Here is a 25,407-nt window from a genome sequence, read left to right as displayed (position 1 = left end):
CTCCCCTCACCTGACCCCAGCCCTTGGTCCTGCTCACAGGAGTGGGGCCAACACACTGCCACATGTGTTAAAAGGCCTGTTCTGGGGGTAAGGCGATGCTGACAGAATGGAAGATTTCATTAAAACTGAGAATGATATGTTTGCTGTGGATTGGTGCTAGGAGTGACAGATGAGTTTTATAAGATAGCTGAGTAGTTACCAGGTCTTTCTTCAAAGCAGGATTTTATGGCTGCATGATGTCAGCTCATTCTTACTGCTGGGCCACACAAATGGTTCTTCTCTCCCTGTTGTGCGTACTAAAAATAGTGCTGCTGTGCCATTACCTCCAATTACTCCTCTCATGTAACAGTGACATTGGTCAATGGTTATGATCCATCTGAGGGCTCTTGTTTCTTCTGTTGTCTAGCTCCTCTCTTGCATTAGAAATACATAAGAAGCAAGTGTGTTTCATGCTTTTGCTACTTATGGTCTACCATGACAGCATCCCAACAAGCATGATTCTCTGTGGTCATCCCCCTGAAGACTCAGTCTTTGCTGTGCTTGGAGGTGGGGAAGAGACCTCCAAACCTGAGAAAGCTCTGAAGTATCCGGGATGGGATCAGGAGTCCCGGTTCTGGGATCTCTGCAGTACCAACAGAAATGGTTTGGTTGGAGTTGGTTTTTGCTTCGTTTTTTTTTTTTTTTTTTTTTTTTTTGCTTTTGCTTTTGTTTTTTAACTTTACTGAAAGGATTACACGTGGGGTAGTGAATGAGTTGAAAACAATGTAATATAAGTAATAAAAAGGGAAACGCAGGTACTGGAATTCACATTGATAGAATAATAAGGGAGAAATCTAAATCCTGAAGATCCCTAAGCCCGCAGACACGCGTACTTGGGAGAGCACCACGAAGCGCCGCGGTCCCCTTTCCCCGCAGCGGCGGAGCCCCCACAGCTCGCACCGTCCCGCAGCGCTCGGCACTCCCGCGCCCTCCCGGTGCTGCATCCGCCGCACTCTCCGCGAGCCGTCCCGGCCGGAGCAGCGCTGCCCGCTCCCATGCCGCCGCACACCGCGGCCGTCCCGCCGCCCGCGGGAGGAGGGAGCGGGGGCGGAGCGGCCGCCGGCCCGCTCCCGGCTCCCCGCGCCACGCTCCCCGCCGCCGTCGGAGCACGCCGCCGCCACCGCCGCCGCCGCTCGGGCCGGGCCGGAGGCGCGCAAGGGATGGCGCGGTGCCCGCCCCGCAGCCGCCCGAGATGCGTCGCGGGAGAGCGCGGCCGCTCCGGGGGAAGTTGAGGGCCGCTCCGGCGGCTGCGAGGGGGCGGGCGGCGCCGGGCGGCCGAGGAGGAGCCGGAGCATCCCGGGCAGCGCGGTGAGCCGGGCGGTGGGGCTCGATGGGCAGCTCGCGCCGCCATGGTCATCGCCCTCAACGGCAGCCACCTCTACGGTAACCTCCGGCCCTTCGCGCTGGAGGAACCGCGGACGCTGGGCGGCGGGAGGATGATCGCCGGCTCGTGGCCCCCGCGCAGCCTGGCCAAGCTCGGCCCTGGCGGCACTCCCCCGCCGCTGCCCGCCGCCAGCCCCGCGCCCGGGAACGACTCGCAATGCGGGGAGCAGATCCTCAGCTACGGCAACGTGGAGAAAGTTGTCATCGGGGCCGTGCTCAGCCTCATCACGCTGCTGACTGTCGCCGGCAACTGTCTGGTGGTCATCTCCGTCTGCTTTGTGAAGAAGCTGCGGCAGCCCTCCAACTATCTCATTGTCTCGCTGGCCCTGGCCGACCTCTCAGTGGCTCTGGCCGTCATGCCCTTCGTCAGCGTGACTGATCTCATCGGTGGCGAGTGGATCTTCGGGCGCCTTTTCTGCAATGTCTTCATCGCCATGGATGTCATGTGCTGCACAGCCTCCATCATGACCCTCTGTGTGATCAGCATCGACAGGTGAGCGACCCCTGCTCCAGCCATGCTGGGGACCCTCTGCTCCCCACTTTTTCCCGAGGAAAGAAGAGGCTCTTGATGAACCCAAAGTGCAGTGCGAGCCCTGCAGTCTCTTGTTTGAAGGAGCTGGGTGCCCCGTTAGCCCCAGTTAGCCATGCTGCTCTTCCCACAGAGCCTGGGAGGTCACAGCTTTACAGCTGTGTGTGGTTTCTGTGGCTGCCTACAAATAAAGCAAGTGAGCATTTGTTGCTGCTTTAACATGTGCAATGTGTGTCTTCAGGTGCATTATAGCAAGGCTGAAGCTGAGCTGTTTCTGAGGTTGATGTCTCTGTGAGTCACTGGAGTTTGGTGGAGTTTCACCAGGTCAGAGCTTGCTCAGGAATTACAGCTCATTGGGTTTTTACCATTATTCTGGTACAGCCTGGGAATAGCTGAGTTTCAAGTAGCAGAACCACTTTGGACAAGTAATCTTATGACTAAAGGAAAAATTGCTTTGAAGTATTTGCCTCTCTCTATGTATATCTTCAGTTCCCCTTAAAACAACAAACAGGATATCCTCGTGGACAGCCACGTTCTTCCAAAAACTAGTCCAGGCAAGCATTTGGGCAATAAGAAGGTGTAAATAGGCTACAGGAGGAACCTAGGTATTTCTGATGTTAAGGCTATCCCTGAGATCTCACATATGCCTATGTCTAAGCTCTCCTCTGCAGAGGAAGGCTAACATATTTCTTTAATTCCTGAGGTCCAATCTGAAATCAGATACAGCCTGTAACTTCCCTTTTGCACAGCCTAAATTGTATGCCAGGCATCTTAGCATCTAGAGTGAAACTGTTTTCCTTACAACTCAGCACAGCTAGCAGAAAACAAAGAACTTCCGAACTGTAGGAATCGTAGGAGTTTATCAGAGTCCAATATCAAACAGTTGCCTTGACTCTTGTCTACTTCAGAAAGTTTTTGGGAAGGACTGCACTGAGTTTATGCAGAGAAACAGTCTTTCAGAAGAGTCCAACAATAACTGGAGGTTGTTTCATTCATTTCAGGTCAGTTTCTATTCATTTCAAGACTTAATTACTTTGTAGGCATCCCCTGCTCTGATGTTCTCTACTTTGTGAATTCTGTGTGGCTAGCAGTTATGTGAACGCTGCAAAACATCTTGTAGCAATGAAATCTACAGACAGACTTTGACAGCATCAAAGGATTTTGTTATTGTTATTTTTGCTTTTAACTTAATTCCAATATTGTAAGAAAATACAAGTAGACTTATCTTCCTTCCCAGTGTTGTTCTATTTTTCTCACCTTGTCATTTTTGAGATAGGTCATTTCATTTTCCCATGCTTGCAGCATAAAATATTTTCATCCATTGATCGTTCTTGATGTTCGTGACTGAGCTCTCCATCTCTGTTTCTAATAACCTTCTTAAGACAGGTTAACATCATTAATCTCTCTTAGCCAAATAAGGATGTGTGGCTGATTCACTCAGTAGCAATGGAGTAAGTCATTTTTCTTCCTTGTCATCGCTTCGCTTAACATTTGAGCTGACTGCTGTGTGCTAAGCAAAGGCTTCTGCTGAGCTAATCATGGGGATGAGAAGGTCTCTCACTTTTTCCTTTCCTTTATATTCCCTCTCTCAAATAAAAACTTACAAGAGATAGAGCTGTGTATTTTGAACAGAACATAGCCTATTATAAATGACTGGTTTTTATTTACTGGTTTAAACTAGAATCATTCTCCTCTTGTCTGTTCCTACCTATATTTCTGAATGTTTTTTTAACATGATATCTTCATAATTCATTATACCTTTTTCTACTTCCTACTTGAAATCAAAATTCTATCAGTTCATCAGGATGCTCTAACCTCTGCAACTCACATCCATTGGATAGTTAAGATAGGTAAAGTTGTAAAGAGAAGGAGACAAGCCAGCAATTCATTAGCAAAATGTCTTCACCATTTGGCAATAAAGAATTTTAAAATTCCATGATTTGCAATGCTATTTAAAAATAAATAATCTTAAACTGCTGTGAGAGTGCTCAGACAGACCCAAGATGAACTTGAGAGGTTAAGTAGTCTTTGAATGGGGAATATGTGGAAAATATGCAAACCACAGAGTGCTGATGAAAAATAAATGTGAATGATAAAGTGTCACCACTGTAAGTTAGTGGTTCCAGCTTACCTGCTATTCATACATTTGTGTAGTTAGGAAAGTTTTAACAAATCAGGAGACATACCTCTGAAAAACAGAGTACTACTAGATAAAGTAGTGGCACAGGAGCCAGCAAACCACAATGCGTGAGGTGCATCAAAGGCCACTTTCCACAGGTATGATGGAAACACTTGCATGTTTTATGTCACCTAGGAGAATAAGATCTCTGGTGATAAAGCCCTTATAATCCCACTGCAAAGAATAAAAATATGAAATGAACCAGGAAATTCAGAAGCAGGGGACAAGTGAATAAAATTCACCGTGGTTTCAACATGGCCACTGTCCTGTGTGCTGTTTGATACACTTAAACCTAGTAGCACAATTTAGTAGTCCTATTTTCTCCTGCTTAGAGAGAAGGGACAAAATCTGTTAAAACTGAACTTTTTTTTCCAAATAACTAGGCTCATGGGATAGTTTGGGAAGCCTTTGTCATCTGGTAGCATCTCTCCTGAAAGGAAGGATACAGCTCTATTAGGTAGTGCTGAATCAGCAGGCAAGTTGAATGTTTTCAAGTTTTCATTATTAAACCTAGGTTATTCCCAAAGCAGATATCACTCAAATGCAAACAGCTGAAAGAATGTTACTACTGAATTAATCTAAACAAAAGCTTGATTACAAACCGTTAGGCAAAGTTTTTGTGGAGAGGTAGTATGGTTTGTTGGACAAACAAATGTAGCTGGTTAAGAAAGAAGTTTGAAGCCCATCCAAAGAGGATAAAATAAGTAAATTCCAGGGGCTTTTTGATTTGTTTTACTTGCAGAGGTATAAGCTATTGGCTCATGTCACTGAATGCCAGCAGCTGGCAGGCCTACTGCATGCTCAGAGATTGTACTCTACAGCCCTTGGGGACAGACACATTTTTACCTGAATTTGTAGGAAAATACAGATTAACATGGAGACTACAAGTGGACTGGTTTGATTTTGTTGCCTGGTCAGACACGTCCCACGTGGCCTGTTCCAAAGGAGCGTGCCACTGCCTGAAATTATACAGAAAGGTCTTGAAGGATGCCTTTTACTGTTCTTTCCTTTTCTTTCTGCTTTTATTTATTTATACATGTAGCAGAGTGTCAGCAAAATGTATCACTTGTGTTTATAAGCAGCTGGTTGACAGAGGCCTGCAGGACGGCAAATGCAAGGCTTCCCTTTTACAGCAGCTGCATAGTTCCAGGTTTAGACACCATGTCAAGTTTTTCACCTTCTCTATGTTTAAACACAGGTTCCCGAATAGGATACATATTTGAGAAGAATGTTATTGAGGGCAAGGGTTTGAGATTCAAACACAACCTATCTTTTGTCTGAATAGAGCTGCTTGTGCTTTTTTAGGTTGCTTCTGCTCTAAGCTGTATAAATGTTAAGACTGCAATCATGTTAATACGTAGATCTCTGACTTCGTACAGCATTTACAAGGAGAGGCCAGTCTGAACAGGTCATACAGTTATCTACATAGAACTGAACTGTAGGGTGATCATGAGAGAAAGTCCACAACAATATCAAGTTATTGACTATTAGGGTTTTTTATCTCCCTTCTATTTCACAACACAAAAACCTTCACAGATCTTTATTATGGTGACCTGACACTAACATATTTTTCAGGAATATCTGCCTCATTTAAGTCACTTTGGGAAGGAAGCTATCTGCTTACAGGCAGAAATAAGACCAGACATGACATATGCAAGTGTGTTTCCACCTTTCCAGATTTCGTAAGGATTAAACAAATAAGGCAGCTTGATACCTCCACCATCGCTATCACCTCTGCTATACTCTATCCGTGATATGAGTGGTAGCTCTGGAGAAAGGTAGGAGTTACTGAGACTGGTGAAATATTTGTGCCTCACCGAATAGTAAACTATTTAAAGCATTTCTTAGTGGGTTTTTGTTGTTGTTTGTTTGTTTGTTTCCTTTTAAAGCTCAACTTTTCTGGCTCTGAATTAAATTCTATTGCATTTAGATTTCTTTACATTTAAGAGAGCTTGAACATCAGCAGGGAATCACAAGGGAAAATGCAAAGCCTGTCTTAGTGGATGAATGAACATCAAAAAGGAATTAATTGAATTTAATCAGGTGTTGTTTGCCTGCTGATTCATCATGTTATTCTGACCCAAGATAACTACAAAATCATGTTTTGGAGAGTATCCACTGAATAATTGCATCAGTAGCAATTTTTAATTCAATTTAAAAATAACTTTTTGCCTTAGAAAGTAATAAAGCAACATAACTATAGTTGAAGAATTATAACACTTGCTCCACACCCACATAAATAATGAAACACTTTTGGGGGAGCTTTACCAGTTTGTATCCTAGCCAGCAATGTATGACTATTCCAGACTTCCTTGAAATTGATGAGGATTTTCAATTCTCATGCAAACAGTAGAGTAATGTGGCTTTTTGTTGTTCCTGAGATTTTTATATACAAGAAATGCTCCTCTTTCCTCTCTCTGTATGATATCTTTTACGATGCTCCATGTAACTATGAATAATTATGCTTTACCTTAGCATATGGATGCCCCTAAGTTCTCACCCATTTCATGTTCCTGGAAGCGTGGCTGGGAACTAAGGAGTGCTCACAGGAATAGCTTGTGCATAACTTGTAAATAAAGTCTTCAGCACTTTAAGTAGCATCCAGGTGTCTACTCTCCACTTACATCCAAAACCGATTACCTGACCTGAAAATGTTGTCAGCAATATCCTAAGCTTTATGACACCTAGAAGGTCTGTGTGGCTTCTGTTCAGAACAGAACTCTTTTGCCTCTAGGCCATGGGTGAAAATGCTGCAGGCTGTTCTGTTAACCCTGCTCTTCAGAATATATGTGTAGACAGGTATGCACAGCCAGATACCAAAAAGTCCTGTATGTAATTTTTTTAGGATGTAGAGTATACATAAGCACTGACATGCAATGTTCCCAGCTCCAAGGCATTTTGTTCAGTATACAGAATGGAACAAGGTATACAGCAGAAATCTTTATCATTGCTTTAGGCAGTTCTTGTCCTTGCAGTCCTATGGACTAACACCAGCCAGATCTGTGCTGCTTGCTAGGGATTTGGCTTGAGTAGGGTCTCCTCTGAGACCCCAAGCTCTTCATTTAGGGAACCTTGGTAATGGATGGATACAAGAAACAAAAGTACTGCAGTGTAAGGGCTTTCTTCAAACACAGGCTGTGGGCAGTGAGTCTTCTAACTTTCACTTCTTTAATAGCAAAGTGTGTTCCTTTGTGTCTTTGCAAGGCGTAAGCTGTCAAATCCTGCAAGGAGTGGAGGTCCTGAAGTTACTGAAGGCTTCAGAAAAGTAGAAAGCTTTGATTCATCTAAAAATAACTCAAGAGAGAAAAACAAAACAAAAACAAAACAAAAAATACCAACAAAACCAGAAGGAATTACAGGAAAAGTATGTGATGGAGTCACTACAATTAAAGTCTATTGCAGAAAAAAGTTATTAATATGGCAGCAAATTCCTAAATGGCAGAGGCATTCTTTCCATTGCTCAACCCAACAAGAAATGGTGTTCTTTCTGAGTCTGTAAATAACTTATGTCACAAAAGGTACAGGCAATATCGATACACAAAAATGAAAGTCAAAAGAAAAAAGCAAAACAGATGTTTTTTATTCCTTTCCATGTAGATTTTCTAATTTAGTCATCTTGAAGAAGAGTTACTCACGCTGTAACTTGTTCTTGTCCATAGGGATTGTTCTACTACGTCTTTGCACAGATATTAGGCTTCATAACTAACCTTGTCATGCACAGTAAAGAATAGGAGGTAGTAAATAAAAGGTGTTCTAACAAACAGGCCTTTTACACCAAAGCATGTGGAAGTTGTGTCATTCTAGAGTGGGAAGAAATATAAGATCTGAAGTTTGGCAGGAATCTTATGACTGTGTTGGAGAGGATGAAAAACAAGGGGAAGCTGGAAGACATTCTTTTGCTGTTATGTGTGTATTTAAAAAGGGAACCATGAAGTGTGTAGATGGAGGATAACCTGGAGGTGACAGGTAAAGATAACTGCAGTTGATCATGATCCAACATGTATATTAACAGAGAATAATAGTTCAGTAAGTAGCAGGAAATTTCAAATTACACCACATTTACTGAATGCCTTTTCTTGAAACTGGCTTGTTGCATTTTTCCCCCACATTCCAAACTATCTTCTGTTTGCTCCTACCAAAGCTTAACACTATATGAGCTTTCAGAAGTTATTTTTGGGTCTCTTCATTCTTGGGGTATCATCCAGATATTTCAAAGGAGCTCTATATCCAGAGGTAAGGTAGTGTTAATTCACATTTTTGCCAAACAGGGCATTGTGGAGACATTTGAATAGCGTATTTCTTTCTGTTGAGAACACAAAAAGAGTTTCCATAAGTGAGATTGGATTCACTTAAAAATTCGCAGGAATGATACAGTGCTGGAAACACTTCTCTGTTTTTGAAGGGGACCTTCAGAAATATCTTGTAACATAAATAACGAATAACAGTAAGAATGCAAATACATATCAGACTATCAGACAGGTGTACAATGTAGTGTAGCCTATGTACACTGATACCAAATTTTATTTGCTCAGAGTATATTTTCTTGAACTGAACAAGGAGGTATTTGTGGTCATTATACAGCACTTAAAGCAAGACTACTCATACTGCTGGTAATGTGTTTTAATAGTTTTCTAAAGGAGCAGAAATTAACCAAAGATTGTCTTTGAATTTTCTGGAATAATTTTCTCAGAAAAAAATATTTCTTTTTGTAGAAATCCTTGTTAATTGCATAAGGGAAGTATCTTGTTTCTTGAAAAGAAAGCCAATATTATTTTTAATATTGCTCTTAAGTTTGAAACACTCTATCAGAAACATTTGTGCCAACTTTTTAAACAGAACATCTGACTTAATCAGTAGTTTTGATAGTGTACATATGTCTCTTTCTGCTACAAACTCCTCAAACAACTAAGACCAACGAGTGGAATTGCACGGTCTGATATCTAAGTCTACAACAAATGATCATCACAAAGCAGTTCTCAGTACAGTTTTTTTCCAAATGGTCACTAGTATTTGTAAGGAGAGGATTACCTTCTTTTGGCTGGAAGGCCGAGATTTCAGTTTTTCATGTTGCATTGGGAAGCCAGTTTCTTCAGAGGATTGTACTACTTTTGCCAAGCTTGACACACTCAGACTGGCAAAATCTCTCATTTAGGTTGACTCAGTTACACTGAGACATTTGATTCCTAGTAGTATCATTGCAGAACTTCATGGGAAGGTTGCTGCTGGTAATGCAGTGGGCACACTTCAAATATAAACCATATGTCTAGGGAGAAAGGAGGAGAGAGCTACCTGCTTTTAAATGAATCTGAGCATCAAGTCAGCCAGTAGAAATGCTGAATATAACACACTTTGGTTCTGCCAGCTCAATTTGAAGCTTGAGTTCAAACTGGTGTTAGGTCACAAACTGGAGGCAGTATTTGTTCTCATAATAAATATTGTATGTTATGGCTCTTCAGAGAGTAAGAAAGAGAACTAGACCACTTTATCATTTTATATATATTACCCTTTAAGTCCTATGATTGTAAAGACTCTTAAGAAATGAGTATCAGGATGTTAATGAAGAAATATCTTTCTTGAAATTCAGAAGTTGCCTTTCTTGGCCATAGATAACAACAATGAAAATGATGCAACAATTTGAAATCATTCATGAAGAGTGTGAATGTACAGAACTGAACCTTTTGCAAACATAAGGGAAAAAATCTTCAGTTACAGAGTTAAAGGCACAATGATTTTTATAGCTCTTTGTCACTAGTCACATGCTCTTCTCTTTATTGACTTCACTACAAGATTTGTATGTATCTGAGTAAAACTTGGTTTTATTCTGTTAGAAGCATTATAACAAAATTAAAGAATGAATGCAGCAGCTTTGATTTTTCTTTTCTACCTTGCTGTTCCATCAGGAGGCTTTATATAGAACATCTTGATTATCTGATACATATGGGTGGTTCCATAAATATTAGCTCATATGTAAATGAGGTAGTGATTCACATCTAGCAGTAAACAAGTTTTCTGAGCAATGTGCAGAGAGGAATGAAAATTCTAATAGTGCCAGCTGTTCTAGTAGCATGCAGACCTGAGACATGCAGGGAAATTAAGTCAGTACTGAATATGTTCTTTCTGTCTTTATGGCCTCTGCAATCAAACTGTGAGCTAGCACAAGAGATCACCAAGGGGGTTAATAAATACCACCATGTACAGTAATTTGCTCTATGTAAAGCAAAATGATCATGATTTGTGTAAAAGACAAAAGCAAGAAGGGACATTACGAAAATAACTTTTTTTAAAGTAATGAGAAACCAGGGTGAAGTCTATTCTTAGAGGTACATTGTGTCTCAATGAAAAAGCTGGCAACAGTTTTTTCCTGAGATATATCAAGGAAATGGGTGGTTTTTGGTACTGTCAATAACTTGAAATCAAGTTTTTTAGCTTATGGAAGTACAAATTAAAAAGATAACCACAAGGAGAGTTACTTGTCCATTTTTGCTCACAAATTTTCATGTTCCTTTAACGAATCATTGGGAAGTGAAATTGGAGCCATGTGGAAGGTTAACACTTTTTCTCAGACAGAATCACAGAATCATTAAGGTTGGAAAAGATCTCTAAGGTCATCTAGTCCAACTGTCAACCCATCCCCACGATGCCCACTAGCATGTCCCACATCTACATTGTTCTGGAACACCTCCAGAAACCATGTCTCTGCCACATCCCTAGGCAGACCGTGCTAGTGCCTGACCACTCTATCAGAGAAGTTTTCCCTGATAGCCAACCTGAAAAGCTGGGGAGCTGTTTGTCCTGTAGGGTATGTCAGGCTGGGGAGCCTGAAGAGAGGAGCAGGCAGCAGTTAGCTTTGCCTTAAGGGTGATGGAAAACTTCTCAGGGACCAAAGGAAGAATTTGTTGGATCTCAGACATTCACTGAGTTGGGTAAAAGCAGAACTGGAATCAAAGGCTTGACTGCAAGGGGACAGTTCTTGTGGGAGAGCTGCGTACAAACCTTACTTCCAACTCACCACATGATAACACATGTAACACATAAATGTACTAATTTTCATTTAAATACCTTTTGACTTTTCTAAGTTAGAAACTCGCCAGTCTTTTGGACTGAACTTGTTTTTGTAGAAGACGTAGCTCATCATGAGGTCTCCACCCAACAGCCTTATATTCAGTTCTGCTGTCCTTACTCACACTGAAGAACATTGATCAGTAACCTTGCTGGCAATGGAATCATTACTTCTCATCAGCTGAGTTTTAAGTACCTTCATTCAGAGATATGGCTGTTACCATTGCAAGAGAAGTGGAACCCCAGAGACAGAGCTTTCTTTAAGTGCATTATTTATAATCTGACTCCTTTTCATTAAAGAGCCATTAGAAACTAGGGTCACTGGATTTCAAAATATGGTTTGCACATCTCTGGAGACAGATGCAAAATGTAAATGCAAAAAAGAAGTCTGTCTGTAATGTGCTTTTACTAGTTAGAGGACTAGGAAATGTAGGGATTTGTGAATCAAAGCAAAGAACGTTAAAAGATTTACTCCACTATCCATTATTTAGAATTTGGCAACAGGCATAAAAATTAGAAGGAAGAAGTGGAAGTAATGAGCACAGATAACAGAAGTATATGCTATTATCCAAACTTATAGTGCAATTTGCAACATAACTGTCATCATGAATACAAACCATGAAAATATGTTGTTGCCATGAAATAGTTCAGATATACAGATATTTACACATTTACCAGAATAATTTTCTATAAACAGTTCTTCATGTGGGTTGCTAAATTTTGTTTATTTGCTGTAGAAGTAGACATTTAACAAATATTTGAAATTCGAAATCTCTGAACAAAGTCAGCATGTGTTGTCTGGCCACAAATTACTTGGAAACATTTCTATGTGTGGCCCAAAGCAGCTGCTGACAAGATGCAAAGCTTTTATTTAATAGCCTAATAAGATGTTTTGATCTAAAAATAATACAGCTCTGGCTCTAAAGACTTTATTTTTGCACTGTTGTGTACTTGTACTTCAGTTTCCTTTTTACCTTAAGAGTATGCATTTGTAGACCCATTTTGCAGCACAAGCAGTTTTATCAACAATGCTAACTGTAGTCTCTCAAGAGTCTATTGTCCTATATTAAAAAGCTATTTTTGCTGAACGAGTCTGATCATTAGCAGAACACAAGCTTCTCTTTTTTCCAAAAGTAATCCAAATTAAAATGGCATGCTAGACTGTTTGCCTGTAAATTAAGCAATATAAAAGAAGGCTTAACATTTCTGAAGCCTGGTACTTGACATTAAGACTGCACTGCTGCCTAGGTGGTGAAATGAAGACAGCATATTATCAGGTAACCAAAACGCCTGCAAATCTTGGTGAGCTCCTTGAGATCTCTGTAGGCTCAGCTGTGGTGATTCATCCCATACTAAGAACAAAGTTCTGCTCCTAAGTTCAAGTACCTGTTTGAAGATGTTAGCCTGGCACATGAGAGCTGTGATTATTGGAAACTGTAGGTGCAGCAATACATCTTGGGTGTTTTGGTCTTTATCCAAACACGGTTGATGCCACCACATCTCAAAAGAACCTTGGAGTTGCCTGCCTTCTGCTGATACAAGCAATGGGAAGATGTACTCACCAAGAGGTGAGAAGAGGTTCCTTCTGCTTCCTTCTGCTGATCCCACTTATTTCATGGCTTCCACATCTTGTAGCATCTGTAAAATGAGGAGAGAGGAGAGGGTCCTTGATAATCTGAAAATTCTGCTGTCATTGAAGACTGGAAGAGGAGATGGTCTATCATGAGCTGTACCTATTTCTGCTTTAGCATAAAGTTATTTATCTAAATTCTGGAATGTAAAAGGGCATTTTAAAAGAACTGTTATCATGAAACACAGTGTGGCTCTTATTCGTCACATAGCAGTGCTAGATAGATACCTGTCAGTATGTGACTTCAAGCAGAGGCAGCTTATTCTTCCAGCTTTTTGACGTGGAGTGACTGAGTTTCTTATAATCTGGAAATTTATTACAAACTCCTTGTTTCAGCCTTGCAAGCAAGATTTGTTTGCTGCTGTTCACAAGTATAGCATCACTGATCTCAGTCAGAAAGAATGCATTTATGTTGGAGGAGATGCAGTGTTTTTTTTTATCTCAGATGTTTTTATGAAACTGAGTTACTTATATATTTTGGCTTGTTTCGGTACCTCCATTGCAGTCCCAAAGTTGCCATTTCCCTCTTTTATTCTGTTTGTGGATTTCCATCTTTTTTTCAGCCCTAAGTGCATTGAGAGTTGCTTTGCAAAAGGGTGACATCAACGAAAAGTTTGTTTTACACTAAAAGATAATGACAATATTTTAAAAGCACTTTTCAAGAAATTACTACAATTAAAACTGACTTTGCTCACTTTCTAGGAACAGCAGGTAAATGCGGCTAGCATTTCCACACCTGGCACTGTAGAGAAACCCAGACAATATACAGACACTGCAAAAGATGCTTTGTGCCTTAGATTTTCCTGCGTATGCTAACAGTACCTATTCATGTATACTGTGTTTTTCTTTCCTTCTGAGCTTTGGCAAAAACTTAAATTTGGGGTAAACATTCTTAATTTTTATGTACCTGATCCAAATAAACGTAGCAATATCTTCCTGGGATTTTTTACAAATTCAGATCTGCCTTCAGGCAAATACTGCTATGGCCAAAGCAAAAAATGTCCAAGTAAATCAGTTCTAGATTGAGATTCACCCATATTGGGGTTCACTAGGGCACTTGAAAAATTGTTGTCAGAAGCAGCAAAGAAGATGATTTGGATCATATCCTTCCAACATTTTTTCTGTCTCTAAAGAGACAGGAATTTGTCTCTATAGAGACAGGAAGAGAAAGAAAGAGGAGGAAAAGGGAAGAAATATGCTAGAAGGGGTTCTTCCTTAAGTGCTTTGTCTGGGAAATTATGTTTAAATTGTATTCAAGGAAGGAAAAGAGGGGACATAAATATCAGCACATTTAAATAAAGCTATTCCCTGGAGATACTTTGTTTTAATACAGTGGTATTATCAATTCAATGGACTGTGATTTTTCATTTCATTCATCACTTACTTATACTATGGAAATTTCTGAAATGCTTCATTTAATTGCACTGAAGAGATCAGTCATGATTTTCTAGTTGGAGTTGTAGGAGGCTTTCATTTTGAAACACCATTATAACTTTCAAAATAATTCCTTTTAAGCTGATGTTTAGTGTCAACCCAAGTGTGACTCATGCAGTGAAGCTGGAGAAAATCACCTTAGCCATTTTTACATTATTCGAATCTAACAAGGGTTTTCTTTTTAAAAAACACAGCTTTCATAGCTCTGAAACCAAGACCCCACACATTTTCACTGAAGATACCTGCTAGCTTACCACAAGCAAAACAAAAAAACCCTTCTTCCTGAGAACGAGTTAATGACCTGGCATCCCACCTACACCAATAATTCTGAGGGACTTTCCAGGCAGCATCAGCGGCATCCCACCTAGGCACCGTCCTACATGCTGGCCACAGGCCCTTCAGTACCTTCTCTGAGGCCCTCCTACACTTTGCTGGGCTTTTCACTTTTCTTGTACATCTTGGGACCCACCTAGCTACCATACACAAAGGAGTCATCTTTGTATGTGTGCTTGTGCATGCATGTTCCCGCATGTCTGTGGGAGAAGACGTATAGTGACACATTGGCCAAAATGCGTCACAGACACTGTGCATCAGCATGTTTCACTGCTCACTTAAGGTATGCTTGTGTTGGTCTTTGTGTGTTAGACTGTAGAACTGAGAGTGAAAACACTGATATTTTCATTACAGCCTATGTAAATGCTTACACAGAGCAGGAGAGCCCCAGGCCTGAGCCATGTCTGGTGGTTGTCTCCTGGCACATCTCCTACATCCTGGCTGAAGTCAGCAGGTTGTCCAGGAGTCATGAGCGCTCATCTTTGCCACAGGACAACGCCAGACAGGTTATGGGAGGGAAAGAGATGTGCGTTCCTTTAATACATTGTGAGTTTGAGAAATAAAACTTTTTCTGAAGTCAGTAAAGAAGGGGCAAAATATGGTTGATTTAGAATTAACTCTGTCAAGAACCTGAAATCTTCATTGGCTTTGATGATGGCCTTGGGCATGAGGGTTAGGAGGAGCCAAATGATGGTAACCTTAAAGAGGAAAGTATGGATTTGGTACCTTTTTCAGTTCTAATCTGCAAAACTTATTCTTTTAATTTCTCTCTGTTCTTTTGCTAAGAGGAACTGTCTCTGTATAGCAAAGTAGGCGCTGCATCTCAATTGATGCTTCAATTTACTATGTCTCTCTTTTTACAAGGGCAAAGCAGCAAATAAAACTTTTCCTACTAGCAACTATTCCCAGTCTCTACTGCACTGTTTGTGCCTGTTAACTGGACAACTTCTGTTAGCCTGCTGACATCCAACTCATGTTTTTCAGTTCAGGAGCTTGAACCTTACCTTCAGTCATATAAGTGGCTGAGGCCAATGAGTAAATAGATCATCTAAAGCTTTGGATCCTCTAATTATTCAGGCATTAAGTAAAAGATAGTGGTTAATGCCCATCTTCTGACAGACAATGTAATGGCAAGAACAATTAAGCGTATTGTGCAGGAGATAGAAATGCTTGGTAATAGGATCAGAATGTGAGATTTACTCCTGAGGAACTAAGGGCCATCATAAGGATGACTTTGAGTGCTAAAGCATTCTTCCCTAATTTCTTTATTACAGCAAAGAAAGAATGGATCCTTTCTCTGCCAGTTTCTTACCAGCATCCAGTGTTCCAGTCCTTCATTCCATCCTTCCACTTGCTATTTCTGGTTCTCTAGTCTGGGAAGAGAAAAACAAACATAAGTAAAGCCCAGCACATCCCTACCTTTTCTGCCACTTGAGTTCCATGTAACCATGCAGTGACACTTCCAGTCAAGCCTCATCCCTCCTCAGTGGCCTTTGAATCATATGCATTCATGCTCAAAGTCTTTGCTACTGCTCCTCAAACTCAGTACCAGAGCTGCTACCTTCAGCCATGGCACATCAGTTACAAACCAGAACAAGCGAGTGTGTTTTCCTTTAAATTCTTTTCCTGGAGAAGGCTTTTCCCTACTTCTGGTCTCCTCCGGTGGTATCTGAGGGCTAAAATATATTCGTTATCATCACAAAAAGGGTCCAAGCATCTTGTGATAACTGATGAGATACCTCATCATACACAAGGAAGAACAAATCATCACATAGACCCAGGACTCTATGTACCATTAGATGCTTAGATGTTGCAGTTGACAATGGCAAGTTGCAGGGCATTTTTTTCTAATCTTCTAAAATACTTCTGAGCAATAAAAAGGCACTAAATTTGTGGTAAACAGAAATACGAATTTTAAACAAAATAGCATCTTCTGATACAAATTGAATACAGTAGAAAACAACCATTTTGTAGGTTCTTGATGTTTTTTTTTTCTCGAGTGAGGAATGACTTATCAAACAGCATAAATCATACTGTGTATGTATGTGTGCTGTAATTTGTACTTGATCATGTATCCTGATTATACACTTTCCCAGTTTTGGGAGGGAAGAGCAAATTAAGAAAAGCCCTTTATCCCTTTTCCCACTTCTCCTTTCACTAATGGTTGCTTGTTCTCACTGGAGAAAAATTGAGAACAGTGTTACTAAAAGGGAACTTGCAGATCTCTGAGAGGTTGAAAGGTCAGACGTGTACAGAGTGCCCAATGATATATTTATAGAGTTTTTTCTAGGAAAGTGTGAAATTATTATTTTTTTTCCCCTCAACTTCGTAAATGCTCAAGCAGTATAAAGAAAAATGGGATTCTACCCACGTGTGGCTTGCCCACTTCTAGAGTTTTTGAAGGGCTAGATGTTCTTTATCAAGTAGTGGGGTGCGAAGCGCCTTTGAGCTCTCTGTATAATTAATCCTACTCCAGTCAATAAGCAAATCACACATGTATGCAGGAGACCAGAGATTAAGAAACCCAGAAAGCGAGTTGAGATGCTTTGAAAACAATTACAAATGAGAAGTGTAACATTACAGTGTACCATACCACTTCATTGTATAATTATTTACCAATACTCTTCAGTTTTCAAATTAGTTTATATTCTAGGAGGCTGCTGTAGGATGCAGAGAACTGAAATCCATTTCCCTTCTTATATCCTATATTTACATCATTGGTGAAGATACAAGAAAAGAAAGTACACAGATACTATGTTAAACAAATATATTTGCTGAAAACAGTTTGTTCCTTAATAGTATTTAGTCTATAATATAAAGTATTTAATTTGAGTAATTACATAATACTGGTCAGAAAGTGTGTGTTTATGCATCATCTAACATTTAGGCAGTGTTGAAATATAAACATCATGGTTAGATATTTTCTTCCATCCAGCATATCATTAGCAGTTTGTAAGGTAGCTGAGAACAAGGTAGTGGCTGGTGACAAATACTGTGACGACCATGCAGAGGGAAAATGAAAGGCAAAGGGTAAGGTCATCTGTAAGAAATTTGCTGAGGCCTAAGAAAAGAGAAGAATATCGTTTTAGAAATTGCAACTAAGATAAGAAACAAAAAGACACTGCAGATCTCTTTCTGGAAATACAGCTGTTACACATTTGTTAGAATGAAGGCAGACATATCCCCCTATCTGTGGAAAAGAAGTCCTAGATGAGTAGGGAAAAATTAAGAAGAAAATATACAGGGCTGAGAGAGAAATGGAAATAAGGCAGAAAAAGAAAGTGAAATAAAAATAGAATGAGAAGAACAAAAGAATGAAAATGAACTAATGTAAATAAAGAAGAAAGTCCATGGAAATACAGGAAAACTGGAAATATATAAGAGAGGAGAACATAATCTACTATGCAAATTATATCCCTTTAGAATGAGCAGATGTTTAGTTTTGATTGATTTGAATCTTCCCCCACTACCAGGAAAGCATACATTTCTGGAGTTCCATCAAAAATAAACAATCATTTTTTCAGAAAAAGAAAAATCATATCAGAACATGCACCGTGTACAACAGCAGTACAGTTTTTAGCTTGTGCCCACTCCAACAGCAGGAACGAATGTCTTCCTTTCATAAAGAGAGTTTATTTATAGGAAATGTATTTAATTGAGAGCAAGAGAAGGAATTATGGAAAATAGTTTTTTGGCTCAAAACGTAACAAATATTCTAATTCTTTCAAGTGTCAAAATTTAAGTATAGCTATTTCAATAATAACAATAACATTGGAATAAGTAACCATCTAACATTACTGATACAAAAGCATTCATCTAATATCTTTCTTAAGTTATAACATTCAGCACTGACTAAGAAGGAGAAATTAGAGCCTTATCCATTTCTAGCAAATGCGATTAGGAAGCAGAATGTGGTGACTGTGCTGAGACTTGCTATAGCTATGTACATGGAAAAGATGCAGTGATGGAGCTAGTACCCAGTGATGGATACTAGATGGAGAACAGTAATTAAACATCATCTTTTTTTTTTTTCCCTTCAGTAAGGGTTTAGTTTTGTTAGCCTTTGTCTCACTCTGAAATTGCACAACACTTATGTTTAGGTTTTAAATACATATTCTGTAAGCTGTCATACATGCAATGAAATTGGTAACTTTGTTCACTTCTGGGAAGTAGAAAAGTATTTATTTTCCTGCCTCTGAAATATATCCTCTTCCTGAACAATACTCTGTCAGTTATCGTGAAGAGATTATGCAGCAAAACAGCTACCAGTAACATACAAAAATTAGCAAGGTCACTTTTCACATTGTAACACTAGTCATGCACTTTAATGCTCATGTCTCACCACTTACGTTTTTGTGTGTTTACCGCTTTGCTTCCATCTCAGTTACTTAAATATGTGATGAGAATAATATTTTCTTCATCATTATTTAAATGCAGTTCTCTGAGACAAAGCTTCTTCTGTTTAGAGTGTACACAGTAAAAAGACAATTCTCTTTGTGGGGTGTGACGCAGCTGTAACAGAAATAATACATTATATTATTGTTTCAGCATCTTATAATTAAGTTGCCATCTAGTATATCAAAACATAAGCACAAAAATAATAATTCCAGATAGATCAGTATTCTGGATTCATTTCTGAATGCTGGATAGCTTTCAGGAATGATCGTGCTTCTAATCTTGCTATCTCTTAATGGTACATTGAATCAAAGGGAAGAATTATGGAAGATCATGAAAGAATCACAGACACTACAGAAAGAGCAGTCAATTTGGATCATTCTTCAGAATAAGTTATTATTGCAGATGAATTGTTAGGGCTGCATAGCTCTGGGTTGGCAAAGAAGCAAATACAAGGAGCTATGGATTGAAGCTGGAAAGCTGTTGGACTGGAAAAAAAGAGTACAAAAAGCAAGTAAGCGTTTTTGTGCCTTTAAAAAAGAACAAAAGTTTTGTGACTTAAAAAAATAGGAATAGCAGAGAGAACTTTGTGTTAAGCTCAACTCTAATTCCAATAGGAAGTGATAGAGATTCTCAATAGAAATAGCTGTAATATGCATCTATATCATTTCCACTACAGCTTTTCCAGTTGTGCTCCATAATAATCCAATCTGCTTCATAAAAATAAGGTCAGACAGTGACAGGTGCTAAGCTGATTCTGGAGCAGTCTGGTAGATTGGGTGACAGTGACTAACCCAGCCAGAGAGATTCTTAGAAACCATTGTGCACTAATTGAAATTGAATAGCATCTCCCTATAAAGCATATAGAGACTAAAGACAAAAGAAATGCACATGTGGGCTTCAGAAAAAGCGTAAGTGATCTCTATGTGGTGGTCCATTCAATCTTTTATTGGGTTGCATTGGAGCCTTTAAGACAGTTTTAATGCTCTCAGCTGTTAGATTTTCTTCTACTCTTTCACTGTCCTTTCACAACCAAATAACAGAGTTAAACTGGATCATCCTATTTCTATTTTCTTTCTCTTATTGATGACATAGTTATTAAGACTCAGTTTGCCTTCTTAGGATTTCAGAAGGTTGGGGGAATAGACCCATCTCAAAATTTCCCTGTAGTTACAAACAGTTCACCATTTTACAGCCTAAATATAACAGATGTATTTAGCTTTCTCAGGTGGGAACAAAAGAAAAGATTTTCTATTGCTGAAAAAAAGAAACCAAAACCCCAGGTTGAAGCCGCAGAAAGTAAATGTTATGCTTGGTTAACCTATAATACTACCATACCTGGCACTGCTTTCTATTCTTTGAGAAAGATTTAGTATCTTCTATGTCTATATAATTGCTAATCACTTCAGTCACAAATGGAGATTAATTTGCAGATTATAAAAAAGATCTCTCTGAAAAGTTTTTCTTGTAATGAGGAGATGTCTGTGCAAACTCACTTCAAAGTAGTGTAGGTAAAGCAAACTTCTTTTCACTGTTTTTTAAGTTAAAGAATTGTATATATGTGTTTGAAAGAAAATAAATTTCATCAAACATTTTATCTATTTTCATAATGCAGCAACACTAAATGGCACGCAGTGGCCATTCAGTTTTTGGTTTGGTAGTCATTGTGCCAGCAGTAACATAAGTCAGCCATCAGAGCAAGCAAATAGCTTTGAAGAGAATGAATGGGAAGAAGGAATACAAAAAAAACCACGATGTGCCAGAAATGGAAACCAGGATCTGTGGTTTTCTGTTCCTTCTGTGATATGCTCTCTGCCCTCTGTTTATGTTACAGCCTAACACTTGCTGTAGCATTAGGGATATTGAGCACACTAATAAGAAACAGCTGTGTGATCTGCAGTTCAAATGACAACAGAGTCTGTGTAATCCCTGGTGGATAAAAACTGTTCTAATACATTGTTGTAATGCACTGACACCAAAAATCCAGAAAGAAAAAACAATAATAGCAATAATAATAGCAATAATAATAGCAGTAACAACAACAACAATAATAATAATGAAAATAAAATCCCGAAAAACCCCACAAACTGACTGCTCTCAGGAAAAAAGGACTTACTCATTTACCTCTTTCACTGTTGGTATTCAGCAGGTAAAAGTGGCAAATGGTGGTTATTCATCATAGCTGATGGCGGCTCTCCAAGGAGGAGCTCTGCACCTACATTTGAGCAGAATCACAAAGAGGGGATGGCAGGTGATGGCCATTCTTCCTGGGCTGAGCACCCACACCACAGGAGGCTGTTTCTGCTCCTCCAACAGGGAAGAGGAGAGACTGAAGAAATCAAAAGAAATTAGCCCAGAACTGGGGATGTGCTCATTCATTTAAAAAGAAATTTACTCTCCCCTTATTTCCCTTCATTGGATCTATGTGGTCTGCTCTTACTCTGAGCTATCTGAGCATGGGACTGTCTTCCAGATGTCAGTGATGTAGTACAAGAAAAGTTCCCATAGTCTTTCTGTCACTGTATCCTCTAGATACTAGCAACAGGTTGTCCAAGACACTTCCTTCTTGTGTGGATGGCTGAGATATATGAAGTGGGCTTTTTAGGGAATTTGACTTCATCCTTTTCCAGCGGTAATGCCTCAAGGTGTTAGATATTTATGGAATGATACTGTAAGTTCAGCTGATTCACCTGTAGTAATCTCTGGAAGGTTGTAACTAAAAAAGTGTATTTTTGCAATGCATTAGACAATACTTTTGAAGCTCAGGAATGTATTAAGTCTTGGACACTCTCTTGTGTATTAGACAGCAGAAGTGATTTACATTATTTTGAAGTTGCAAGTAAGTTTTCAAGGGTAGTGGATTTCATATAGAGATGAAAAGATAAAGTTCCTTCACTTATGCCTGCTGACTTTTTTGTTCCTATCATACTACATTTAGCAAAATGAATAAGATAGAAAGGATGCTGATGTATTTTTATTTTAATTAATGTATTTTAATTTCAAGTAGCATTTTTGAAGTTCAGATAGCTTAAAAAAAATAAATAAATAAAAAAAGAGGTGCCAGGGCAAAACTAATGCATTTTAATTCTTTTCAGTATACTTATGCTTTCATGAATTTTTAGACATCAGTCATCATGCAGTGTGTGCAGCCTACAGATCTGATTTTTACAGAAATCTGCTTTAACTATTTTGGCTACATAATAAAATTCACCTCGTAATCATGTTATTTTTAATGGCCAATCATATATTAGCTAGAAAAATACATACCTCAGGAAGGTGGATCAACTGTTAATGATTTTTTTTTAAGCACTGCACTGTAAGCGACACTTAAAGCTTTCTGTAGAAAGGGTGCAGTTAACTCCTGTGCAGCTCTCTCATGCTATGCTCAGACAAATGTGAAGGATGTGCCAGTGCCGTCCCAGAAGGGCTTCTGCAGCTGTTGTAGTTACATTACTTATAAGGGTCTAGCCCTTAGATAGGTGAACTCTAGAACTTCACACAATTAACTCTGCTCTCCTCCATCTTGGACCACCTTAGACAAGTCCCCCTCCTTAGCAGTGCAAGGAGTTTTGGCCATGGTTGTGAAAAACAGAACTCTGCATGGCACGTACCGCATACCCAGACCACTAGCACTGGGGTGATGGCTTTGTTCTAACGCTGATGGAGACGTGAACAAGAAACAGTCTTTTTTAACACTGTGATCAATGTTTATAAAGCCTATTGCTTTAATTGCAGCCAGTTTTAATACTCCTAGCTCACAGCACCATTGGGCGCAGCTTCCCTGGCACAATACTGGGCTGCTGGAGTTTGCTCATGCATGCTGTCAAGAATAGGACACAATAAGTTAATTCTCTTCTTTGTATAAAACTTGCCATGTCAGTAGTGTAAGTGATAGTGACGTCAAGAGTGACTGTTATTACTCATCAAAACAGGTCACGAAATGATGAATCCTTTTGCTTCCAAAACTGTAACATACCTGGGTCCTTCTATAAAGCAGCAGCACTGGCCATAATTTACTGCATTGCAGTAAAATCATCAATGCAGCATTCTGCAGAGCTATGGATACACTCATATTTTGATTTGCTAGGTGAGTAGAGAGAAAAAGTGCTCTGAAAAAACATTTATATTCTCATTGTTATGTTTCTTATTTGTAACCTTCCAAAACCTTCACTGTGTAACTAAACATTGGTACCTCTTGAAACCAAAACCTTGTGAAACGTTTATTTTAGGAGAAATTAATTGCATAGATTTTCTTAAAAATTCTTCCTTTTTGGGAGGAGGAAGAAGAAAAAGAACAATGAGAGAAGTTTATGGGAATTCACTGGTAATTTCCAGCAGAGCAGAAACCTAATTTCAAAGTATAAATGTTTGGGGGAGGGAAGGAGAAAAGGGAAAAAAAAGCAAGCATCTAATTCCATATTCCAAGAGAAAGATCCTTTCATTAGAAAGAACATAAATATATCTTATGCAGTTGAGAGTAAATAGGCTTAGGATACTGCTGTCCAGCTACATAAGGCAATAGTAAGAAACGTTTTACTAGAAAAAAATATGTGGCTTAAGCTCTGACAGCTTAGGAAATGTAGTTGTGAGCAGGCTTCACATTTTTTATGGAAACTTGACACTCTATAGAGATGTTTCTTATCTGTTTGAAATTATTTACCATTCTAAACTTAGCTTCTGGTAAAATGTTTTTTTCCCCAGGTCTTCCCAAATCAGCACTGCAGTGGATTGTTATTTCGTTCAGTAGAAGACAGCATGATAAATAAATATCATTTCTAATTAAATGATGATAAAAAGAATAGCTGTAGTACTGAAATTATCTGTTCTTGGCATAAGTTTACAGTTTGTAATTCCTGCCTGAAACATCAGTTTAGAGATAGAGATCTTCATAACTTATCAATGTATAAGGTGAATGAAGGTTAAGATGAATGCATCTTTCTTTTAACTTAAGCATTCACTCAAAAAATATACTCCTTTATATCTCCTTTGTGTATGGAGCACTCTCCTGTACATCATTTATTTCATAAATTAGCCAAATAAATTTGGCTTTCAGAATTTCCTTAATAACAACAACAAAAGAATTATCTATGCGAAGACTGTACAAATGCATTAAAATCCCAGTCCCTTATGGCTAGAGATTTCCCTCTAGAAAAGAGCTTTTAGAATACCAGCACTATACAGAGTACCAGCACTATAAATCTTAAAGTGATAGATGCATATGAACTCACAAATTTGAAATATGTGCATTGAAAAGGCTAACATAGAAACCTTAGCAAAAGGTGTTAAATTTAATGGCAGACCATGTGAAATAACTTTTAGCATTTAATCACTGCACTGCATAATAACTCTGTGTTGTCATTTTAGGTACCTGGGAATAACAAGACCGCTCACATATCCTGTGAGGCAGAATGGGAAGTGCATGGCCAAAATGATCCTGTGTGTGTGGCTCTTATCTGCCTCTATCACCATACCCCCGCTCTTTGGTTGGGCCCAAAATGTGAATGATGAAAAGGTCTGTTTGATCAGCCAAGATTTCGGCTACACGATTTACTCCACGGCAGTTGCATTTTATATCCCAATGTCAGTGATGCTTTTCATGTATTATCAGATTTACAAGGCTGCCAAAAGGAGTGCTGCTAAACACAAGTTCACCAGTTTTCCCAGGCCAGAAGAAATGGAAGGGATTTCTATGAATGGAGTGATAAAACTGCACAAGGAATCTGAAGAATGTACTAATTTTTCACGACTCCTGAAGAATGACAAGAAAAACATTTCCATTTTTAAGAGAGAGCAGAAAGCTGCCACCACTCTTGGGATTATTGTTGGGGCTTTCACTGTGTGCTGGCTGCCATTTTTCCTCCTCTCGACTGCCAGACCCTTCATCTGCGGTACAGCATGCAGCTGTATCCCACTGTGGGTTGAGAGAACCTTTCTATGGTTGGGTTATGCAAACTCTCTCATTAACCCTTTTATATATGCCTTCTTCAATCGGGACCTGAGGACAACTTACCGCAATCTCCTGCAATGCAGATATAGGAATATCAACCGGAAACTATCGGCTGCAGGGATGCATGAGGCTCTGAAGCTTGCAGAAAAGCCAGAATTTGTTCTGTAAGGTCACTTATCTTTTGCTATAATCATTTATTGTTTTATCACATTAGCTTTTCCCCTCAGATTTGAAAGAAGAGCAAGAGGGAAGAAGCAGGCATCTCGAGCACTGTGAATCCAGTCACCAAGAAACTGGAGGGTGGCATGGTTCTTTCCTGCACAGCCCACCAGTCATAGTGAACCTGAAAAAACGAGAAAGCGACATAAAGAAGTTGGGTTCAAGGAAAAAGAGCTGAAGTGCTAAATAGCAGAAAAGGGAGGATAAATGGTAGGGCAAGTTTTTTGGGCTGCTAGTAAGGAAAGAGCAAAGTTGCTCAA

The 25,407-nt window shown here is 39.4% G+C and overlaps 1 protein-coding gene across 1 annotated transcript; it reads left to right on the top strand.

Moving 5' to 3' along the window:
• Positions 1-1,388: 1,388 nt before the first annotated feature.
• On the top strand, positions 1,389-25,096 carry HTR7 (5-hydroxytryptamine receptor 7; the record flags this gene model as incomplete). The annotated part of the gene is made up of 2 exons (XM_079535519.1): positions 1,389-1,915; positions 24,346-25,096. The coding sequence occupies 2 exons, from the start codon at positions 1,389-1,391 to the stop codon at positions 25,094-25,096; spliced, it is 1,278 nt and encodes a 425-aa protein (XP_079391645.1).
• Positions 25,097-25,407: the final 311 nt, after the last annotated feature.

The sequence above is a fragment of the Tetrao urogallus genome, assembly GCF_951394365.1.
Source record: "Tetrao urogallus genome assembly, chromosome: 5".
NCBI lineage: Eukaryota > Metazoa > Chordata > Aves > Galliformes > Phasianidae > Tetrao > Tetrao urogallus.
The sequence above is the reverse complement of the archived record's forward strand: the minus strand, read 5'-3'. Positions and strand labels throughout refer to the sequence as shown.